We start from the raw sequence: 24569 nt of genomic DNA on the forward strand, positions 1-24569 counted from the left end.
TTCCACTGGCCGCTTATTCGTACCAGAATAATGAATTCTTTTTGGCGCAAAAACTCTGAACTGCCGCTAAAAATGAGTTATCGAAAAAGACCACATCATATCGTTTATTTCCATAAGGAATCATTCAAGACTTGTTTCATAACTATTATTGTAATTTGCTTATACAAATGATAGTTACTATAAACTGTCTATTCCTTTTGCTGCACCAGTGATCGCAAAAGGTTCATTCGACCTCATCCAGGGCTCATATTTATTTACCTCGGTAGCCCTTTCTGGTCGAATAATAAACTACTTTAAATTACTATATCAAGTCAACTTTCGTATGCTGCTTTCTAATGTCAGAAAATAGTGAAGTCACTCAATTCATTGTTATAAATATCAAAGCTCAGATGCACGGAATGACCTAATGCATATTTATGCCCCATTGCAGTCAATTCTCTTGTATGAGCTTTCATTGTTTACATCAACTGGATTCATCGAGATGGTATCCAAAAATATGACTTTGTTATCTTTATTATTCCAAGCTGACATTATCAGAACGCTAGGCATGTGAATTATCACGCTAGGCATGTGAATTATCACGCTAGGCATGTGAATTATCACGCTAGGCATGTGAATTATCACGCTAGGCATGTGAAAAAATACAACTTGCCCTCAAATATCCTCTGCAAATTTCCATCGTCCAGAGGTTGCTGGAAAAGTGAATTGAGAGACAATGGACAAAAAACACATTATTTCATGCCCGTGAAATGCTAAAAGAAGCAGACTCAACCTAGTCCAGTTTGAGAGACCAGTGACACCAGAGGAACCATTCGTACGCACAGATGGTTTTAAACCTGCTTAAATTAAATAAAAAACTTTTTGGACGCAAGTTTAGTTACGAATGCGAGAAGACGAATCTCATCTTTTACTTCATAGTCTTCGCCTAGGTACCAGGGTCCCACCTGAAAACCGCTTGTAACGGAAATATTTCAAGTCTTGACGCCACAACTAAGCAGGCTGAAGCAGCCAATCAAAAGGCTCAATACACGCGGAAGGAATGGATTTAAAAGCGACCACTACGGGCCCCGAATTGAAGAGGATTGCCAACACGATAATTCTGAGCTCTGTAGTTCACTGAGTCTCTGATGGCGTTTTGTTTAACTTTTTTCATATCTGCAGAGAAAGAAAGTAACTTGCAATATATATCACCACATAAATCATGACCGAGCACACACAGGTGACAATACTTTCCTTTCCTTTCCGGCCTAAAAGTTACACTATTTGAAGAAAATTGTAGTATAAACTCATGCACAGAGTTGAATTACACGCTGTTGGTTCTCTACAAGTCTATTTCACACTGAAATAATGTAAATACGTATATCAAACCTTCAATGGCGTTTTCTATTCGTTTCCTTAATCCAAGAGGTTCAAACCCAGCTTCCTTTAAATCATCCTTTGTTAACGATATGAATACATCCAAGCTATTTATCTAAAATTTAGAATAGTTCTCAGGTTTACAACAGTTAAGAAATCTTTAACTGAAATTTAGTTTCTATCCACCTCTAAACGCTTGAAACGGTCAGCCAAATCCTCCAAACGATACACACTAAGCACTTCTTCAAGACCTGCAAGATGATTAAAACAGAACATCTCTACAACGAGATAAAGATATCTTTAAGTAGGAAATATTCTACAGTAAACTGTCGTGGTTTGTGCGTAAAAAAGATGTCTCAAACGTGGTGGTCCAGTGTAGGTAGTATTCTAAAATAAGCTGTCGTGGTTTGAGCTGAACTACCTGAGAAAGATATCTCAAACGTGGTGGTCCAGTGTAGGTAGTATTCTAAAATAAGCTGTCGTGGTTTGAGCTGAACTACCTGAGAAAGATATCTTAAACGTGGTAGTCCAGTGTAGGTAGTATTCTACAATAAGCTGTCGTGGTTTGTGTCTGAACTACCTGAGATAGATATCTCAAACGTGGTGGTCTGGTGTAGGTAGTATTCTACAATAATCTGTCGTGGTTTGTGTCTAAACTACCTGAGAAAGATTTTACAATAAGCTATATGTATACACTGAGTCATGTGTTTCAAAAACTCAAATTACCTGATGACGTTACGACGCTTGCACTGGCCTTTGAACTGACTGAAAAGTAGATTGCATTAAACTATTATTTATTTTTTGCTGTCATCAAAAACTCGGGTATAACAAATTGCAAAGAAACAGTGAAGTATTATTTATCACATAACTACATCTGTACTCAATCAAGATTCACTTACAAGGACTTTCAATATTTTTCCTTTCCCTGGAAACCTGTTGAAGAAAGGCTTTTATAAATGCAAAATAAAACATCTATGAAAATTGAAAAATTAACATCTTGTCTAGAGATTGTGTTTATAATCGCTAAATTTGCGGTGCTACGACTATATAAAGCCTGACAAAACAGTTGTATTCAATCCTCATGAGGTTGCTGGAATCGTTAGTGAAAAGTTGGATCAAGACCAACAAACGACATGCAACTTGTGCGGCGTTTCAGTATCACGACAGAGTGTTGTATTGAAAGAAACTATCGAAAATTTTTAAGTCACCTGCATTGAAGCGCTTGGGTTTCGACGTACAGCTCGCTCAAGCTCTGGTTTTGCACTGTTCTGTTATGTAGCAAAACAAAACATTTAGAAACTCTTGAAATAGCACAAAGGATTGAGACTCAGTGATGGATTACCTCATGTGTCGGCGATTTTCTTTCCATCGCCTCTTTTTCGACCTAAAAACGATAAGTCAAATTATCAAGTTAATCATTCAGGAACAAATCTTTTAGATTAAGGTAACAAGGATTTGATTCTGGACGGGAAGAGAAGCAACACACAGATATCATTATCTCACCTCGGATTTCTTTATCGCTTGAAAATCGGTTGATTTGGAGAGATGCAATCCACTCCACATATCAGTTGGTACTCGGATTTGATTGTGAGCTATCTTCCCCTTCATCACTACGAAATTACAAGAAAACAGGTATTTTAGAGCGTCTGCAAAGATTTCACAAGCTTCTGGTTTCTTATTGCTTGTTTGCTTACCTTCAGTGGATAAATCCTTCTTCTTTTCGTAGTCAACAAACTGGAAAATAAAAACTTGTGTTGTTATGGGGTCTATAAACTGTTCTATTAACTCTCAGAGATAGTTTTACTATATCTCCTGATGCGACTAACAGTTATGAGTGTCTTCAGGTTACAAAGCGTTTCATCTACAATTGCACGTTTTTATGGAGTCTAAAAAGTAAAACGTACAATGGATTTTAAACATTTGTACCTTGTTTTGTGGGGCTGAATCCATCATTCGATCCAAGTTCAGCGAACTAAAGGAAATAAATTGCAGTGTTTAATATCACTTCGAGATAAACCAGTTTTAAAAAAGTCAACATTGACTCACGTGGAGGCGACAGAATCAAAAGAGCTAGAGGGATTTGAACCATGGGAATCCAGAAGCCGGTGGGATCTGAAAAATCCAATTATCGTTCAGTTCAGTTTATTTGTTGAGTTCAGTTTGTCCAATCCAGTCATTATTCAGTTCAGGCTTTAGTTTGTCCCAGCCTGGTTGAACATGCGATGTTCATTGAGTGTCTTACCCAGCATTCTTTATCCCATCAAGAATGGCGTACCGTTGTTTAGGAGCGGAAGCCACAAGCGATGGAGGACTGGTACGAGTGCCTGGGGCCTTGCTTTGGCTTGAATTAGGTGACGTATTCCACACGTCAGCATATGGCGTTGGCTCAGAATTTCTTCGAGCATGCGTGAAGTCGAACGACTGAGTTGGGGATCCTTAATATGGAAGACAAAAATGTGTCGGTACAGTGTCATTAATTTAGCAAAACCAGTAAGGATCATCTCTTATTGATCCAGTGTTACTACAGGAAAAAACCTAAACTAAACTAACTTTATTTATACTGGATAACTCTATCAGTTCTAAACTGTTCTTCCTAGAGGTCCAGTAAGGATCATCTCTTATTGATCCAGTGTTACTACAGGAGGAAACCTAAACTAAACTAACTTTATTTATACTGGATAGCTCTATCAGTTCTAAACTGTACTTCCTAGAGGTCCAGTGAGGATCATCTCTTATTGATCCAGTGTTACTACAGGAGGAAACCTAAACTAAACTAACTTTATTTATACCGGATAGCTCTATCAGTTCTAAACTGTTCTTCCTAGAAGTCCAGTAAGGATCATCTCTTATTGATCCAGTGTTACTACAAGAGGAAACCTAAGCTAAACTAACTTTATTTATACTGGATAATTCCATCAGTTATTTTTTCCCGCTATACCTACAGAAACCTGCAGTGTTTTCTCAGAGAACGAGCTTAGTTACCAACCTCCTTCTGAAGCAGCAGTGCGAACAATTTTTGAGAGTTCCGTATCAGCTGAGTTTGATCGTCTGTGATAATCCCCGTTGTTGAAACTTTCAGAGCGATGATGATGACGCCAAATATCAAATCCGGGGGGAGGGCGACTCTGACCATTAGGTGGGGACAGCCGACGTGTGAAAGGAACCGGTGAGTTTGACCTTATTGAATGTGGAGTGGGGGATGCAAGGGGTGAGACGTAGGGACTAGTCTGGATATTAGCATACCAAGGTGTGCCATGATGGGCGAAGGGCAAAGAGATGGGAGGTGGGTGTTGCATAATGTGAGGGTTCATGGGGTTACCCAAGATCTCAAGTCGAGTTAGATACATATTCTGAGCATTTTCCTCTTTGCTCTTTATTGTAACAGACTAGACGAAAAACACACACAGAGAGTTACGTTTCCAGTTGTGAAAACCATCAAGCTGCTCCTTATAAAGAAATCATTTACCTTGCTTGATTGCTTTGGCTTCGGTTTTATCGTTATCGACACGCAAAATTTCGTTTCAATCTGCTTCACTTTATCTAAAAAAAAATGATGAAAACATGACAATCATTTGGTCAAAGAAACGAGCGCCCTGCCATCAACAAAAAGAAACCTGGTTGATCTTGAAGGAACTTTGATTCTTCTTCCTTTAGATCAAACATTAACAGCAACGGCAGACAGTTCTGAAAAAGAGATTTCACCAGAAAAATATATCAGTTTTCTAACATAATTTTAAATGGGAATCTTTCGCAGATCTTTATCGACAATCATAGCTCTCGAAGTAAACACAACTTACAACAAGTGAGGATCTAGCTTGAATCACAGAGTGTATTGGTCCAGTTACAGTGATCATTCCATTTCGTGCGTTACTCCTAGTAGTGTCCGGGAGCTCAATCTTTGCCCCTGTTTGCTCCATAATATCCCTGATATTGCACGCTGAACGGCCGACCAGGAATATGTGATGTTGTGGTGCTACATCAAGATGTAACTGAACAACATTTGGAATCTAGAGAGGAAATAATTGACACGTATTGGTCATACAGTACGCACGTGTGGCGCTCATGATTGGTCAATCTCAGATTGACGCATTGATTTGATTCGTTTATAATCTCTGGGCCGTTTTATTTCAGGAAAAGACAAGTTACTAAGCTGCTTGAATGATATATTCGCCAAAAAATGGCAAATACGACCATGGTCATATATTCGCCAGAAAATGGCAAATACGACCATGGTCATATTCGCCGGAAAATGACAAATATACGACCATGGTCATATATTCGCCGGAAAATGGCAAATACACGACCATGGTCATATATTCGCCGGAAAATGGCAAATATACGACCATGGTCATATATTCGCCGGAAAATGGCAAATCATGGTCATAAATTCGCCAGAAAATGGCAAATATACGACCATGGTCATATATTCGCCAGAAAATGGCAAATATACGACCATGGTCATATTTGCCCACTGGTATCTGTGTTTAAAGCTTGGTTTCCTGGTTGTGAAAGCTATATGGAAACCAGACTTAAAACACCCAGCACGATCAATTCAGGTAAACTTTTGAGCAAATAGAATATGTTTATCAGTACGTGTTGCATATGTTTCTGTCGTTCTGAGAAGTAGTTATAAGGGCTGGTCTCCGCTGTCGCGTTTTTTGCAGGTACGTACACGCACGTGAAGGCTTAAAACCTTGTAAGTTGTTGTATAATGAATTTAATGCCGGAAAAAAACACCAATTCATCAACAGATTCCAACCCTGTGCATCTATTCAATCATTGATTTCCTAAGTGCAAAAAACGCGACAGTGGACCTATATCAGCTCCACAACACATTATCAGTGGAAAGATTCAGTTACCTCTGAGGATCCGGTGAGCTGTTTGGAAAGACATGCCATGGCTTCCTAAAAATAATTCAAAATCGTCACAAAGTCCAAAATATCGAGTGACACAATCCTATTAGACAAAGAAAAAAAAAGACTTGTTAAAAGTACCTGCATATACGCCACTCTGTCCTGACTGCCCCGAACTGCGACCACAAGACACCCTACTTGAGTTCTCTATGGGAAGAATAAAAAATATTCGATGATAAGTGTAAGTCGTCCCTATTTAAAACTCTGGATATGATTCAATCTATTCACGGGGAGAGGTGACAATTTTATCTGCATATTTTGTAACCGCAACGTGAGAAGTCTCCGAGCTTAATCTTTCGTGTCTTATTAGCCAGAGTTAATTTTAGCAGAGGAAGAAAATCGTGGCAATGAACTTCGACGAACGGAATTAAAAGGAAGCCACTAATCAGCCTCAAGTTGATGATATTAAACTGGGACGTCTGCAGACTTGTCGAGACTGTATTTTGTGGTGGATCGTTATCCAACCGCACAGGATATCACCAGCTTAAGCAGCATCATCTCAGACATCGGAGCAGTAAGCTAACCGCGTCTGTATTTACCAGAGCTTACTCACCCCCTTTGGCGTGAATGTGACATCATATTGTTGAGCGATGTTCTGGATTGACGGAATCATGGGATCAAGGGGTAGGAACATATTGTCATAATCGGGTATTTCAAAACACAGCACCAGTGGAAGCATTTCCTATGAAAATATAAATAAGTCATGGATTGCACCCGTAGCTAATTACCGCCATTATTCCGAACACACGACTTCTGCCTGAGCGGATTTAAATGCGTGTTAACAAGCAAAGAGCAGCCACTAGGATGATCTGTGGGCTCCTTTGTCAGGGGACCTTTTAAATACCATACGGTGAGATTCGTGGCTAGTTATTGAGCCAGTGAGAGTATGGAAACAGCAAATCACAAAGTCACATGGAGATACAATCCTTTAGAATCATGTAAACGGGGCTAGTCGCCTTTGTAGTCGACGAATTGTTAACTAAACTGGCTTAAAATATAACAAGATCAAATCAATGCGTTGTAATCTGGCTGGAAACAAGTGTTAGATAAACTTGTCCATGTCATCTTCGCAGTCGGGTACTATAATCGTTTTAATACTTACTCTTATTCTTAATCTGGCTTTTTCGACCCCCTCTGGTTGACCGGTAATGGAAACCTGTGAAGCCATTAATTAGATAAATTACATATCGAGGCGTTGACCGCTGTGAAACGTGTCAGGGAAGTGTGTGGGAGGGAGGTGATTAACGAGCAAACGGTCTCGAACCTGATTACTTTTCTCAACGCTGATTGAACCTCGATTTGAGTCAGGAAAGTGGATATGACAATTCGTCTCGTCCATAACTAGAAAATATATTATTTTTAGAAAAATTAACAGAAGAAACTGCGTAGTTACACAAAGCCAGCTTGAACAGTTCAACTGAAGGATACGAAAGCTAAAGAAACGATACGTTAACTCCGTGAAAGTTATATAAACGAGTTGTTAGATGCTAAGGCAATCGAGTTTCGTATCACTGGTCGCTAAAGTTCAAGAGAACAACAGTAAAAAGTGTAATTCCTAATGTCTCATTTTGCATTGCTTCTATCAGCTCTGCCTCATATCTTTACCTTTATTAATGCTCTGACCACGGCGTCCAATAATATGAGAATGGTCTGTGTGGGAAACGTCCATTTTTAGTGTAACACGATTCGCCTAAAAAATTAAAAAACAAACATTATCTTCATCATATCTAATTTTAGTGCAAAAAACCAACCAAACTTGACACGAGGCACTCTTCCAAAATGTTCTTCCTCCTAGAGGTCCAGTAAGGATCATCTCTTATTGGTCCAGTGTTACTACAGGAGGAAACCTAAACTAAACTAACTTTATTTATACTGGATAGCTCTATCAGTTCTAAACTGTTCTTCCTAGAGGTCCAGTAAGGATCATCTCTTATTGATCCAGTGTTACTACAGGAGGAAACCTAAACTAAACCAACTTTATTTATACTGGATAGCTCTATCAGTTCTACACTGTTCTTCCTAGAGGTCCGGTAAGGATAATCTCTTATTGATCCAGTGTTACTACTGGAGGAAACCTAAACTAAACTAACTTTATTTATACTAGATAGCTCTATCACTTCTAAACTGTTCTTCCTAGAGGTCCAGTAAGGATCATCTCTTATTGATCCATTGCTTTAACTTTGTTTACAATTGATAGTTCAGGCAGTTCTAAACTGTTCAAGAAATGATGCCAACTCTTTGCATGAATTACCTTTGACTCGAGTTTAGCGCCGACCATATCTTTCGCTTTCTTGACATTTTCAGGTAGACCAGCTATCTTAATGTGTGGATCTAAATAGAGAGGGTATGTTACTGGATTGAAGTTAGTGGTGAGAAACAAGTTTTTTCTTGCAACTAAACTAATAGCCCGGCACACAGCCACAATTCCAGATCAGTTGATAACAAAATGTCTGAATGTTCCTTATGGGCGTTCCCTCTTCTACTACCGTACGTAACACAATTTTTTGTTGAGTAGTTTCACCTGGAAGCCCGCTGGCTTTCAGGCGTGTGGTCCCGCTTTCTTCGTCACGTGGTGTCGGGTCCCAATGGCCAGCGGCAAGATTATAGCATTGCTTCAGGCATACTATGCTTCAGGAAATGCCGATAAAATCGCCAGAAATGAAGAATGGCATTTAATTTTTAAAGCATGTTTACCAGGAAAGCAAAGGAAAACTATGCCAAAAAAAAATCAGGAAATTTCGGGAGAATTTATATTTCGTGGCAACAGCAAAAGCATGCAAAACTTTTCAAATAGAAGATTTTGCCGTGGGCAAAAACAAAGTTTTCCGTTAAACGGCAGACATGCACAACAATTTCTTGGGTTGAAATTTAAGCTCAAAACGTTAATTTCTCTTACCAATTTGTCCAAAATTGCCTCAGGCAAGTTAGCGCTTAATATTATAATTCAAAATTCAGTCGAAATGGGCATTTGAACTTGCCATAAACCTTAATTTTAACATGACGACGAGGGACGGGGTACACGGTGGTCAAAACAGGAAGACGAAACGACGACAATGGCATTCGTTTGTTATTGCCTAATGACGTAATCGTAGTAATTTCCTGAAAGCATTAAATTGGTGTGAACAGTTGAGATTGCATGCCACGCAAACAACGCCAGAATAGCAACTTAGACAAACAATGTGTGCTTTCAACAGATAGTGAACTGAAAGACATGCTCGAATGAGAGTAAACAAAACAATGAAACAGTAAAGGGTAGAAGAAGGCAAAAAAATATCGCATTCATGCTATTTTATATAGTTTCTTTTGTAGCTGCAAATTCATTGAAGAATGTTATCGATATGGTGATATGAATATAGAACGGGTGTTCTGAAATCTATTTACAGATTATTATTCTTATTACTCATGCGAAGGAAATGGCTTTATTGACAAGAAAATATACGAGAAACGTCTGGACGTTTCGACCTAAAGGGATTTTGCATTCATTATCATTATACGAGCTAATAATGTTAGTCATGATAGCAAAAACATGCATGACATCAGGTTAAGGCGAGAAACGTCGCGACGCAAAAAAAAAGATGGAAGCACGATAATATTTATACTTGGTTGCATGCGGGTGACGTAAAGCTCCCATTTTTTTACAAAAACGAAAAATCATTTGGATTAACAACGCGCGTGAAGCTGCCCGCAGGCGAGCATTATGGAATGCAGATTCGATCATTTCTGATTTAGAACTCTCACTCACGGGCACCCTGAGCTTCTGACACTGACTGAGCACTGATAGAACCCACACTCACGGGCACCCTGAATCTCTGACACTGACTGAGCACTGGCTGAAATACGATAGGTCATGTAAGATGTCAACCTTATCTTTTAAAACTCTCTTTCAAAGATCCAAACACAGAATATTGGCTGAGGCGAGAGATTCTTAAAATCCATCCACCTCTACTAACGCTCAAATTAAAGTAGCCCTTCAAGTCGACAAAGTGAATCCTAAATCCTATATTTAAACTCGCCACTTTTGTACTTTGTAAACGCTGAAAGCCTGAAATAACTCGCTACGAACAATTCTGCGGGGTAAATGTCTGGCGTGCCATTCATCTGCAGTACAAACACACCACTTTATCCGTGGTGAGACCTTTTCTCATTTGAAGTAATGTATAAATACGCGATACATATTGAAAGATTGAATCAATTTTTTTTTAAATCGCCGTAATATCCTGAACGTAGTCAGGTTACACGCAGTATAGCTATCTAAAACATTCCTAAAAAGTTTATATTCTTTTTATCTGAGTGTTGAGCTGATAAAACATACACAATGAAGATCCGTTGACATCATATTTGCATATCTATATACCCTGAATTTTATAGTTTAGGAATGAAAGGAAACTAGTCAAGTTACAGCAGCTGACACCTCGAAGTCAAATGCGCAATGCGGAAAAACTTATCATTATACTTAAACCTGACCTTCTAATTTCGTCTCAAATTCACTTTGTTTATATTAGATAGCCTTATAATGATAAAGAAAGTCTGTTTATACTCGGTAGCCCTATCGCTTGCTAGAGGTCCTATTAAGTTCATTCTAAACAGCTCTATCAGTTCTAAACTGTTCTTCCTAGAGGTCCAGTAAGGATCATCTCTTATTGATCCAGTGTTACTACAGGAGGAAACCTAAACTAAACTAACTTAATTTATTCTGGACAGCTCTATAGTTCTAAACTGTTTTCCTGAGGTTCAGTAAGGATTATCTCTTATTGATCCAGTGTTACTACAGAAGGAAACCTAAACTAAACTAACTTAATTTATTCTGGACAGCTCTATTAGTTCTAAACTGTATTTTTCCTTGAGGTCCAGTAAGGATTATCTCTTATTGATCCAGTCTTACTACAGGAGGAAACCTAAACTAAACTAACTTAATTTATTCTGGATAGCTCTATCAGTTCTAAACTGTGTTTTTCCTTGAGGTCCAGTAAGGATTATCTCTTATTGATCCAGCGTTACTACAGAAGGAAACCTAAACTAAACTAACTTTATTTATATTGGATAGCTCTATCAGTTCTAAACTGTTTTTCCTTAAGGTCCAGTAAGGATCATCTCTTATTGATCCAGTGTTACTACAGAAGGAAACCTAAACTAAACTAACTTTATTTATGTGGGATAGCTCTATCAGTTCTAAACTGTTTTTCCTTAAGGTCCTAAACTAACTTTTTATACTGATTAATCCCATAAGTTATAAATTGTTTTTCCTAGAGGTCCGGTTGGGATTATCTCATATTTATCCATTGCTTCGCTGAATGCATGAAATTTTTCCATTATACCGAAAACATTGTGCGATTTTTCCATTCATTGGCCGCGTCAGGACGATGCCCTGAGGTGATGCGCTTGCAAGGCATCTGGGTATTCAAAAACAACGCTGTTTAAATTATGCATCATCGCTGTCAACAACAAGAGTTATTTTTGGTTTACGGTACCCGTGAAAATTTGAATAAGATGTATAAACAACGAGATGAGGACCCAAATCACCTAAATATAAACTTTATCGCAAAGCATTTGGTCAAGTAAAGTTCACGGTTTCAAAAAAATCAAAAAACACGCATGATGCGTGGTTTGATCACTTGCGCGTCAGAAAGTTCAATATGATTACGCCTTGTGCAAACAGTTTTGGAGATTACTGATTACAAAGTATAACGTGTGCATTGGGAACAGGTTATATGCGGATAAAAACCCGCAGGAATCAACAAGGAATATCGTAAGTCAACACCGTATATAGGTATTAAATTGCAAGGATTGAATTTGCATTGTTCTTCAAACAGTTGGTGTCAACTTACAAAAAACAAACTTTGCGCGGCGTATACACATAATATATCGTATCAAAAATGCGATTAGGTTTGAAAAGATTTTGAAACTTGCGCTCGGAATGCAAACAAAAAGCTAGTTTAGTTTTGATTTCCGCTGTAGTCACACTCGATCTAATACGCGGTAGTCATTCACAGTTTGAGTGCATAAAAGAGTGCCTTAACGCTGACCTCCAAAATAGCTCAAGTTATTTAGTATAGAATGAAACTGGTTTGTTTAGGTTAAAAGTAGCAGTGTTTACTACGTCCCGATATAGTTTGTATACATTGTATAGTTCACATGTTATGTTGACAATACTTTACGCAATATTTCCAGTGTTGTTCATGGAACAATAGATGAACAATAGTACAATACAGGACGACCTTTTTTACCAACCTTTTTTGGACTTTGCCCCAATCTTTAATTTTGTCGGCCAGCTTATCACGGTGTCTGTTTCGCCCATGATCTGAAGAAATTAGCCTTCACGTTAGTGTCCGTTTGCAATAGCAGAAGAACTGAAACTCAACCGAAAGAACGTGTGCAAAATTTGACCTGGTTAAAAAAATCGTCGGCCGAGTTACGCCCGTCTTCGCCACATTCTGCAAGAGAATTAACAGCAATCGATCAGTTTTAGGTAGCTGTGTTTATAAAGTCGTTATTACGAGCATATATGCAACAGTGTTATTTAATAGTCAAAGGCCAATAAAGTTCCGCAAATCTGAAACATTGCAACTGGATTTTCTGTTGGCTTGAGAATTCTTTCCTCGTGTGTGCGATTTATCATGTAATGTCTAAACATTTGCAGCATGCAAATTGCTCACAGGTATGTTCCAAATATTGATAATCGCCATCAGAAATTCGCAGCTAATTCGCCCGCGTATATTAAACGTGAGTATGTTTGCTGTTGACGGCGCTGATGACTGAGCAAATCACTACGGAAATATGAACTTCTCGCAAACTTTCAACTTTTTTGTATCGTTGCAAGTCAATATCAGACGTGCAGTATAAATCACGCATTCTCAATTACTGCATACAATTAATAAACCGTAGCGCATTTAATTCAGAATCGTTCGACGGACAGACTCAAAGCTTTGAACATACTTGCAAAGCTTCAAAATATATTTTATAATTGTAAGCGTATCGTGTAACAACAATCCACATTAGCAACAGTTAATACGCGAGAATTGTTGTTAACGAAATTCTACCGCGCTGCATAGGGTAACCGGTTGATACACCACGCGCATATGTAAACTAAATGAGATTTATGTAAATACGAGCTTGGGTTTTTTTGTTTAAACTTGCTTTATCACGATACCTCGCAACATTTGTTCAAGCTTTCTCCGATCCACGCGAAATTTCTCTCCGTGTCCATGGTTGTCTTGCTCGTTCGGTGTTTGCGTCCCAGCAACCGTTATTTCATGCTCCGTCTCTTCCACGACGGCTGTCAAATTATGCTCCATCTTGCTTACAATATGCAAGGCGTCTGAAGTTTCTGCCGAATAATTTACTTTCCCTTCGAAGTGTGAGCTGAGCTACAGAGCGTGTCACATGCTTTGTGATAATCATATACGCTGGCAGCCAATCAGAGCGCTGCTCGAGGATTATATATAGACCTAGTGTTTACGCATTTTGGCATATCGGCAGGTCGGCGTGATCTACGGAATTATAAATAACTCAACCACAGTTAGTGAAAAGACAATAGTTTCAGCGTCGTTTGGCCTTAAGGCATGTCAAAAAAGGTCATTTGATACGACAAAGCTATTGTGAATGGTTGTTTTTTTCTTCGAAACACGCAGCGCGGATGGTTGAGTAAGCGTATCAACGAATATCGGGGAGAGGGAATTGGAAGTTTTCTATGCACCCAGAGGCGATACAAACACAGAATACAAACAAAGATTTATCATTCTTGAAACGTTTTACTAAATTAGAATCAAATAGTAGAACTCGCTTAACTTTTAATTAATAACAAACCACAAAAAAGTAAACATTCGCTGTTAAAATTGTAGGCAGTTATTATAAATTTCATGGAAAAAAATCACAGACTAAGGTTGATATGGCCAATTAAATATAAACTACTTGTATAGAATTTCGATTTCACCATTCGTTTGAAACGTATATGAGGTCAGGTAGAATAATTCACATTTAATCACTTGACAAGCTTTATGCCAAAGAGTAGCTTACGCCCTAGGGGTCGTGAAGGGTAATTGTCATTTAACTCATTTTCCGTTTATTTTTCCGGGTTTTTCTGTTAATTCGTGAGAAATATTTTTAATCACAACGGATGAGTTTCACTGCATTTCCGGGGGCTTTGTCAGAATTCAGAATCCAACATTCCCCAATCTCGAAACCAGAGCCCACGATCCATCTGGGGAAGGCGTCGGTTCTGGTATCGAGAGTTTCGAGATTGAACATTCCCCCGTTACGCTCCTCTCCCTAGCTCCGTGGTCCCTGGATTCCTACCTCTTCAATGCTTCATTGGTTTTAAAATTTGGACATTAGAGCATCAATATACGGTGGTAATGTAATATTTTTATAATCATCAGTAAATGTATCATAATCTTAACAATGAATTGTTTTGAATAGAAATGTTTGAGCATTTACGATTCTTTTTTCTCTTTTCTTTTTTCCAATGCTTCATCACGAAGCGCCAGAAGACCTTTCATCACCACCAAACGCATTAACCAAACTGGAACTAGACTCGCTATAAAACCCTGGAGTGGAGTGGAAACAGAAATATTTAGCGCGAATCTCAAGACTGGGTCAAACCACACTGCGGTCAAACGAGATGATTATGATAATGATATGTGTTCGCATATTTTTTATGACATGGACATGAGGAAAGGAATTTTTAGATGACAGAAAATCGAGACAGAAGCTGTCGTGTAGGAAGTAGTTGCTGTGTTTTAGTTGCAATATAGTCCTAAACCTTTCTTGATTCATTGCGCTAATTCAATCCACTACCTGTAGATCGTGTGGCCAATATCCATGGCACTGTTTAGAGACTCCAACTTTTCTCAAAACACTGCGAACATAGCTGTCAGGAAATGGAGTGAACAATCCCGATGTCTTGATACCAGACATCTTTGTTGCAACAAAACAGGGTAATACGCTCTGTAAACAGAAGGAACATTAAACGATATGGCTGGAAACATTCTTGGTAGAACAGCTTGATGATCCTTACTGGACCTCTAGGAAGAACAGTTTAGAACTGATAGAGCTATCCAGCATAAATAAAGTTAGTTCAGTTTAGGTTTCCTCCTGTAGTAACACTGGATCAATAAGAGATGATCCTTACTGGACTTCTAGGAAGAACAGTTTAGAACTGATAGAGCTATCCAGCATAAATAAAGTTAGTTTAGTTTAGGTTTCCTCCTGTAGTAACACCGGATCAATGAGAGATGATCTATATATACCTGGACTATTATTCCCTTGTCTCCATATTCAATTTGAAGAGATTCAGAAAGTTTGTCCATGAAAGCCTATTGAATAGAAGAAGTCCTATAATGTGGAATAAACAAGTGGATTTGAAATAGATTTGAAAATGCAACAACCAATAAAAAATCAAAAGCATTCTGTTCCACCTTAGTCCCACTATATGGACCGAGAAGAGAAATGGGTATAATGGCAGCAACTGATGCAACATTTATTATAATTCCCTTTTTCCTACAGAAAGAGAAATTAATTTTTGTATTCACTAGCTACACTTGGCAATCACACTTAAAATATCATTTTCAGGTAGTTTTCATTAGAGTGATTAGACTATTATATTAACTATAAATTAATAATATATTAATATATATTAATTATCATCGTTGGAAGAAAAAATGGAGAAAAAAAGCAGTGATACCTTACAACCATGGAAGGAATTATTAATTTTGTTAACTAAAGGGGAGAAAACTCAATGAAATATACTTGAAGTTTGCTGTATTAGCAGGATATACAAAGCACTTGAATACAAAAATTTACCATGGTTGTTGACATCACATTAACATTAATCTGTCTCCAAATATTCTAAAGAACAGCATTCACAAATTAGACATGTTAAATTCAATGTTAATAAATAAATACCACTCGTTTATGAGCTCTTTTTGAAAGAGTAATTCATTTTGATTGATTAATAAAATAATCACCACAGAAGGATAATATTCACACACATTCACAACACTTGAATGTAATCTTTGTGTGGTGATTACTTTCATTAATCAAAACCAGAGTAGCGATAATTGAGATGGATTATATACCTGGTTGCTGGGAACCTATTAACTTTAATTTAATTGAACAATATTATGATGAACAAAATTTTAGCAACAAGCCAACAAACCTCGACTGAAACCTCATGGAAGAATGCAGGATATGGGAGAGCGAAACCAACATTATTAACTAAAATATTTAACATTCATGTTACAATTGAGTTCATGCAGCACCCAAGGTTATTCTGTTACCAATTAAGGCAAACAATGCTACCATTCACTAGTATTTATAGTCAGGTCTGAGACAAAATATATCAGGGTAAAATATGAGATCATGTATTCAATTGCCAAGTTGGCATTTTTAACAATTAACCATACAAGAGGAATACTGACCTAACACACCAATCTCAAATCCTTCAAGTTCTTTAGCAATTGGTTCATAAATCTCATGACCTCCAGAGAAATCAATCTTGATTACTTTGGTTTTGACTTTATGCTCACTCTCTGCCAAGAAAAAAAACTACTTCAATAAAATGAAATTTATACTTCTCTGAACAATAAAGTCAAAGTTCCTTTTTGCCAAAGAGGATCATGTGCGGAACTAACCAATTTCAGAAGCGACTGCATCCAGTTTCTCTTGGCTGCGACTCATCAGAATAATGTTTAGACCTTTGGCTGCCAACTAGGAATCAATACTGTACACCATTCATAATGCAACTAACGAAACAACTTTCTAAGGGTACTTTTTGATCATTTTGCAATGATTTGAACAGTGTTATGATGGTCAAGTTTACACAACTTTCTAAACTAACATTGATATTATTTATCATCTTCTATTAAGTCAGTGTATTAAGGGCCATGTTAATTGTTGATCACCTGTTTAGCATATTCCTTGCCAATGCCATCAGTACTTCCTGTGACAACTACAGGGGATAGAAATAATTACATTACAACTGGGTTAATAAAATATCTGGGGTGAAAAAGAAAAACCAAGTTAAATGCAATTTAATGCATACGTATTAAGCAGATTGATTTCTGTCAATAGCTCATCACTGGTTATGAATAAAGCAACAGACTGGAGACTCGAACAGTCAAACTTTCAGTAATCACCAGCTAGTAATTAACTTATTAACTGCTAATGAGTAATCACCAGTAATTAACCTATTACTTGCTAATCAGTAATCACTAGACTCATTTACTGCATATAATTGAAATTCTAGTCTTCACAAAAGCAAAACCAACACTCAGATAATTGCATTGCTGTATTTGTTTGCATAGGATAAGTGCAAATAATCTTATTCATAATTCAAGGCAGTCAAATATATATTCGTGCAAGAAATTCGTTATCTATACCTGCCCACTCGCCATAGCGTCTGAAATCAAGATTTCCTCCAAGAAGAGTTGTTCTAATCACGTCTAAAACCAGCTTTAAAAGCTTAAAAGACAAGTACCACACGCAGAGGGTACCGATTAGACAGGTCACGTCTGCGAACGACATTATTTTGCGAAAATCGAGAGATAAAGCGAGATTTTGACCCAGATTTTGCAAAAATTACGCAATGACTTTCCCGATTCGTATCAAGCCTCAAGGGCGGAGTAAACTCAGTAAAGCCTGGTTTTCATGTCGTAACTCGTCGGCGCGGCGATAGCATTGTCGGTGGTCAGTGATGCGTAAAATCTTTTGCGTATCGAAGGAAATTATACACAACTGCATTGATCACCGACAATAGATCTTAGAACATCGCCAAAGGTCATTTGATACGACAAAGCTATTGTGAATGGTTGTTTTTCCTTTGAAATCTGCAGCGCGGAAAATATATTTTAAAAATTATTATAAAATAAATGTTTATATATTTTCCCTCCACCTCTGTCCTCCACCTCTGCCCCACCCCCTCTTTGGCGTGGATGTTTGAATAAGCGGCCAGACTTCAGAATCCAACATTCCCCCGCATCCCTCCCCCCCCCTCCCATCCCTAATGTAAAAAATAGTTCCGTGTTCCCCGCTAGATCCCACCTCATCAATGCTTCATTGGTTTTAAAATTTGGACATTAGAGCACCAATATACGATTGCAATGTAATATTATTTTTTTAAAATCATCAGTATATGTATCATAATCTTAACAATGAAGTGTTTTGAATAGGAATGTTTGAGCATTTACGATTCTTTTTTCTCTTTTCTTTTTTTCAACGCTTTATTGCGAAGCGCCAGAAGACCTTTCATCATCAGTAAACTCGTTACCCAATATGGAAGTAGACTGCCTATAAAACCCTGGAGTGGAGAGGAAACAGAATTATTTAGCACGAATCTCAAGACTGGGTCAAACGAGATATGTGTTCGCATATTTTTTATGACATGGACATGAAGAAAGGAATTTTTGGATGGCAGAAGCTGTCGTGTGGAAAGTAGTTGCTGTGTTTTAGTTGCAATATAGTCCTAAACCTTTCTTGATCCATTGCGCTAAAAGCCGCTAATTCAAACTTGGGAAGACGGGCGAACCCAAGCTTTGACTGCCCTTCACAGAATCCACTACCTGTAGATCGTGTGGCCAATATCCATGGCACTGTTTAGAGACTCCAACTTTCTTCAAAACACCGCGAACATAGCTGTCAGGAAATGGACTGAACAATCCCGATCTCTTGATACCAGACATCTTTGTTGCAACAACAAACGGTAATACGCTCTGTAAACAGAAGGAACATTAAACGATACGGTTGGAAACATTCTTATATGATCTCTTGGTAAAACAACTCAGATTAAATAGTATCCGATATAATAAAGTTAGTTTAGTTTAGGTTCCCTCCTGTAGTAACACTGGATCAATAAGAGATGATCTTTACTGGACCTCTAGGAAGAACAGTTTAGAACTGATAGAGCTATCCAGTATAAATAAAGTTAGTTTAGTTTAGGTTTCCTCCTGTAGTAACACTGGATCAATAAGAGATGATCCTTACTGGACCTCTAGGAAGAACAGTTTAGAACTGATAGAGCTATCCAGTATAAATAAAGTTAGTTTAGTTTAGGTTTCCTCCTGTGGTAACACTGGATCAATAAGAGATGATCCTTACTGGACCTCTAGGAAGAACAGTTTAGAACTGATAGAGCTATCCAGTATAAATAAAGTTAGTTCAGTTTAGGTTTCCTCCTGTAGTAACACTGGATCAATAAGAGATGATCCTTACCTGAATTATTATTCCTTTATCAGCATATTCAATTTGAAGAGACTCAGAAAATTTGTCCATGAAAGCCTAGCAAGTATGAAAATGAATCTTATAAAGCGGATTTTTTCAGATATGAAAACATTAAAAAATTTTCAATTTGTATAATTGTATAAAAAAGTCAAAAACAATTCTGTTCCACCTTAGTTGCAGAATATGGTCCGAAAAGAGGAGCAGGAAGGACACCAGCAGCTGATGCAACATTTATTATAATTCCCTTTTTCCTACACAAAGAAATTTAATTTTTGTAGAATACTTTAATGGACCTTTACGTTTATGATATCTTTTTCAGGTAATTAAGCCTCTTCTATCAATCACACTCAAGAAAATGGACAAAACTGTGCACAACAAGATTATACCTCTCAAGCATAGAAGGAATGATCAGTTTCGTCAACTAAAAAAAGGAAAATTCAATCAAAGTTCAATGCATTAACAGCATATGTAAAGCATATGCTTGAATGCAAATAACTCACCATTGTTGTCGACATCACATTCACATTGATTTGCGCAGAAACATTCTAAGGAACAGCATTCATGATTTAAATATTAAAATTCAATATCAATTAATATACCAATGCTCTCAGCAAGGGATGGATTTAATGGGACGGAGATCCTAACCTAGTCCAGAGGGGGGTTGTAACTTTTGGTTTCAAATTCAAATTTGGGGGATTACGCATTTTTTGAGTCCCAGGTAACAGTCCGGTAATAGCATATCGTCTTGTTTTTATCATTTACTGAACAAAGATACATTCTAATATTCCTAACAGCTGGTGCTTGCATGCCACCAACCATTGTTCGGCGACTGGCCTGCCACCATGGACCATCAGGGCTGCTCTATAGTCTCTTCTGAAGAGCAATTCATTTGTATGTAATTGAACAATATTTAAACAAACAACAAACCTCAACTGAAATGTCATGGAAGAATTCAGGATATGGAACACTGAGACCAACATTATTAACTAAAATATTTAACATTCATGTTACAATTGAATTTAGCACCAAGGGTGCTTCTCTTACCAGGACAAACATTGCTACCATTCAATAGTATTTATAATCAGATCTGAGATAAAATATATGAGTATAAAATACAAAATCATGCAATAAATTGCAAGGTGGACATTTTTAACAGCAATAGGAAGGAATACTGACCTAACACACCAATCTCAAATCCTTCAAGTTCTTTGGCAATTGGTTCATAAATTTCATGACCTCCAGAGAAATCAATCTTGATTACTTTGGTTTTCACATTATGCTCACTCTCTACCAAGAAAAAATAATGACATTTTATACTTCTCTGAATAATGAGGTCAAAGCTCCTTTTTGCCAAAGAGGATCATGTGCGGAAGTGGAACTAACCAATTTCAGAAGCAACTGCATCCAGTTTTTCTTGGCTGCGACTCATCAGAATAATGTTTAGACCTTTGGCTGCCAACTAGAAATCAATACACCATTCATGATGCAACTACGGTACTGAAACAACTTTCTAAGGGTACTAAGGGCCATGTTAATTGTTAATCACCTGTTTAGCATATTCCTTACCAATGCCATCAGTACTTCCTGTGACAACTACAGGGGATAGAAACAATTACATTACAACTGGGTTAATAAAATATCTGGGTTGCAAAGAAAAACCAGCTTAAATGCATACTTATAATAGCAGAGTTTTGTCCAACCAGTCAATAGTTCACGCTGGTTATCAATACAATTCGTTAATATTCATATACATATATATTAGTGCTATATGACCCAATATATTGTGAAGTATATATTCAAAATCTCAATGCTCAAAACATCGATTGCAGAAAAACACGAGGAAACAGTGGAAATCCTCTTCACTGAGCATATTATAACTTACAGTACCTGCCCACTCGCCATAGCGTCTGAAATCCAGACTTCCTCCAAGAAGAGTTGTTTTAATTACGTTTAACACCAGCTTTAAAAGCTTAAAAGACAAGTAACACGCGTACAGCGTACCGATTAGACAGGTCACGTCTGCAAACGACATTATTTTGCGAAAATCGAGAGAAAAAGCGAGATTTTGACTCAGATTTTGCAGAAATTGTGCAATGATTTGGAAATTGTCCTTCGCCCCTTGATTCCCGATTCGTATCAGGAGCGGACTGGTACCACTGCCGCAAAAATTGTCGACGATTGCTCGGCGCACGTCTTAGCGGGTACTAGTAGTGGTTACCACAGATATACCTATGGTGATTACCGTCGGTTGCATAATACCTCTACTACCATATTCTGACGTATGGAATGTAGTCTGTTATTGCTAAAAATGTGCTAATATTCAAACGCGCAATGCAGTGGCTTAGTGAGAAAATGCCTCCCTCAGTGTTCTGGGAATTGAACCCAGAAGCCACACACGTGTTTTTCAGTATCACTATAAACGAACACGTTTTGGCTTGGCCCCAGACATGGACACTGTTTTTAAAGCCAAACGAAAAGGAGGGAAACCGGAGTGCCCGGAGAAAAACCCTCCAAAGATAACCTGAATTTCAGGTTACCTGACCGGCGGTCCGAATTTGGTATTTTTCATTTAGAAATCGTCCGCAATGACAGTTCAATTTTTGCCTATAGTTCATCGTTTCAATTTGCGGTCATGCCATGCAATTTTTCAGCTTCGCCAATTTCATTTCATTTCATCCTGATGGTGGTCTAACGTGCGCGCGCTGTTTAAATTCTAATGAAACTGCGCTTTGTTCGACAGTGGCAAAAAAAATTATTTCAATTTTTTAAATGCTCATTTTATTATCATGCTTTTTTTGGAAATCGGCATTTTTGAAAGAAATTCTTCATATTCACGACTTGCATGCTTTTTCATCTCAAACCGATGTAGACAACAACACTCTTCAACCGGCTACCCCTTCTTAAGACATGTACCCCATGCATCGTTAATTTTTTTTTATAAACCTAATCGGGTTCAACATGCAACTTACTCAAATATGGCTAATCGATGTCCCTTACCTTTGTCACCTTTGGTAAACATTATTGGCCGAATTTCACTTGCTTCTCTGCTCCATTTCAAACAGTCGCGTTCTTCTTCAACAACATCTCGACGGTGGGGCGTGCAAGGAAATAAACAACATAGTAAGTGTGTCAAAATGCAAAAGGTTTTCTTTAAAGAGTTGGCTTTTCAGGCAAGAGGGTACTGTACCATATTAACCTACAGTTCAACACTATACCCTCCCCCCCAAGATAACCCCATTACAAGTCCAGTTATCATGCAGTGTAATATATCATGTCATATAGGAGGTATATATTTTCCTTTTTATACAAACTTTATTTCTTTCATGTGTCATGCAAAATTAAATATTTCATTAAAATTAAAAGGGAACAGAAGAGTGTTAGTGTCTAAACATCAAACAGTCATTTTTTCTTCATTTCAAATTTAATAATTCGAATTTAAATGTTGAAAGACTAAAGTATAATTTTTGATGCCACTGACGAACAATCCTTCGAAACGGTCGCATTTTAATTAACAGGCTGAACAGAGAACTTATATAATCATATAAGTACTCGCGATTACCTTCGTATTGAGCTAAAATTAGGTCAATACGAAATTTGATTTGATTTTCTCTTTGCGTGCGCGTCGCCCATGCTAGTTGCATTTTCTTACTTTCATTTCAGTTAACGCTTTAAAGCCATCATGCATCTGCCGCAGCTGTTAAGTCGTTCACACACAAGTGACAAAATTAGAAATGTTTCATCGAGAAACCTCGAAAACGCCCTCATAAGAGCTGTGAGAAATTTTCTGTTATCATGCATTGTCGAAAAGGGTGAAATGTCACTTGATGTGTGAATGTACTAAGTTAGACCACCAGGAGGAATCAATCCTAGAATAAGTCATGCACAAACATTAATCATGCACAAACATTAATCATGCATTACTCTAATTAGTATACTTATAGTATATACCTCAACCAGCTTCTACTTGTACACTTGTCTCGTCGTCCATTCTTGGATCCCGCGACGATCCTTTATCATCTGATCCTGCGACGATCGTTCATCATCTGATCCTGCGACGATCCTTCATCATCTGATCCTGCGACGATCCTTGAAACATCTGATCCTGCGACCATCCTTCATCATCTGATCTTGCGATGATCCTTCAAACATCTGATCCTGCGACGATCCTTCATCACAAAAATATGATATCATTAATTTCCAAGTCAGAAATGTCACTGACATATAAAGCATTCAGTTTAAAATGATCACGCACTCAAAACCAGATTGTACAGACCTCCAACATCTCCTACGCCACTCGTCCAAGGCCTTCGCATTGCGCACGCGAATACAAAATGTCATGCAAGTTTTGTAGGAAATATTTATCATTTTTTTCATGCTCCCGAGTAAACTGAAACACTCGACTATTATCTCCTTCAAGAAATACAATTTCTCATGCATTTTTATGATTTAGGCGCTCTGTGAGCGATATTTTTTATCCGGACTATTGTCGTTCAAGATGGAAAAAATACAAGTGATGGGGCCCCAGATCACTTGTATTTACTCCGCATGCGCTTGACACGACCAGACACATGCAAAAACTGCAATCCGAAAAGTTGAAAATCAAGGAGGTAAACAGAAGAGTGTTCAGTATATCTCAGTCAAAAAGCCAAATCCCATGCAATTTTACTCATGCATATTTTCATGCGCCGAAATCAAATTAAGTTTTGTATTTGCGTGCATAAATGTCGCCCAAGGCAGCTCCGACATCTCTCGACTAAGGGAATTCATCGATTCCATTCATTCTAAAAAATGTGGTTTAAAGTTTAAAAAAGTTCGATTAAACTATATTCCAGTTTCGCCTACCGTTAGACGTTTTATTTGAAGTCACAAATCACAAATGCAAAATACAAATATATTTATAGAACAATACCTATTATTCACTGCGAGCAAGCGTTTGTGCTTTGCCTTTCCCATCTTTCGGCGCCGTAGTTCGTTCTGAAATGAAATAAGGCAAAACGTCAAGTTAACAGCTCACTTGCATTTCACATTTTCAATCGAAATATACAAGTGATATGGCAGTGAAAATCGGCAAGAATATGCCTCCAGTCG

The 24569-nt window shown here is 37.8% G+C and overlaps 3 protein-coding genes across 3 annotated transcripts; all 3 read right to left on the reverse strand.

Moving 5' to 3' along the window:
• LOC114523026 (protein bicaudal C homolog 1-like) lies at positions 1 to 13813 on the reverse strand. The gene is made up of 26 exons (XM_028543830.1): positions 13417 to 13813; positions 12654 to 12700; positions 12498 to 12567; positions 8521 to 8600; positions 7875 to 7959; positions 7534 to 7610; positions 7372 to 7425; positions 6823 to 6951; positions 6351 to 6416; positions 6216 to 6260; positions 5154 to 5363; positions 4971 to 5040; positions 4823 to 4896; positions 4343 to 4742; positions 3599 to 3791; positions 3403 to 3468; positions 3283 to 3328; positions 3051 to 3090; positions 2860 to 2966; positions 2699 to 2740; positions 2565 to 2624; positions 2256 to 2289; positions 2083 to 2121; positions 1543 to 1607; positions 1369 to 1471; positions 1 to 1155 (listed from the first exon to the last, which is right to left on the reverse strand). Exons 1-26 carry the CDS (start codon positions 13559 to 13561, stop codon positions 1046 to 1048), a joined length of 2457 nt encoding a protein of 818 aa, XP_028399631.1. The 5' UTR covers positions 13562 to 13813; the 3' UTR covers positions 1 to 1045.
• A 155-nt stretch (positions 13814 to 13968) lies between these two features.
• On the reverse strand, positions 13969 to 18098 carry LOC114523028 (very-long-chain 3-oxoacyl-CoA reductase-B-like). The gene is made up of 11 exons (XM_028543833.1): positions 17645 to 18098; positions 17168 to 17214; positions 16898 to 16973; positions 16685 to 16795; positions 16423 to 16481; positions 16068 to 16112; positions 15949 to 15983; positions 15683 to 15764; positions 15515 to 15580; positions 15063 to 15212; positions 13969 to 14812 (listed from the first exon to the last, which is right to left on the reverse strand). The coding sequence occupies exons 1-11, from the start codon at positions 17787 to 17789 to the stop codon at positions 14699 to 14701; spliced, it is 930 nt and encodes a 309-aa protein (XP_028399634.1). The 5' UTR covers positions 17790 to 18098; the 3' UTR covers positions 13969 to 14698.
• A 244-nt stretch (positions 18099 to 18342) lies between these two features.
• Positions 18343 to 21605, reverse strand: LOC114523027 (very-long-chain 3-oxoacyl-CoA reductase-like). Its single transcript, XM_028543831.1, has 11 exons — positions 21369 to 21605; positions 21028 to 21074; positions 20865 to 20940; positions 20658 to 20768; positions 20409 to 20467; positions 19982 to 20026; positions 19868 to 19902; positions 19651 to 19732; positions 19473 to 19538; positions 18824 to 18973; positions 18343 to 18561 (listed from the first exon to the last, which is right to left on the reverse strand). The coding sequence occupies exons 1-11, from the start codon at positions 21511 to 21513 to the stop codon at positions 18448 to 18450; spliced, it is 930 nt and encodes a 309-aa protein (XP_028399632.1). The 5' UTR covers positions 21514 to 21605; the 3' UTR covers positions 18343 to 18447.
• Positions 21606 to 24569: the final 2964 nt, after the last annotated feature.

The sequence above is a fragment of the Dendronephthya gigantea genome, unplaced genomic scaffold (genome assembly GCF_004324835.1).
Source record: "Dendronephthya gigantea isolate DGI-Jeju-01 unplaced genomic scaffold, DenGig_1.0 000026F, whole genome shotgun sequence".
NCBI classification, from domain to species: domain Eukaryota; kingdom Metazoa; phylum Cnidaria; class Anthozoa; order Malacalcyonacea; family Nephtheidae; genus Dendronephthya; species Dendronephthya gigantea.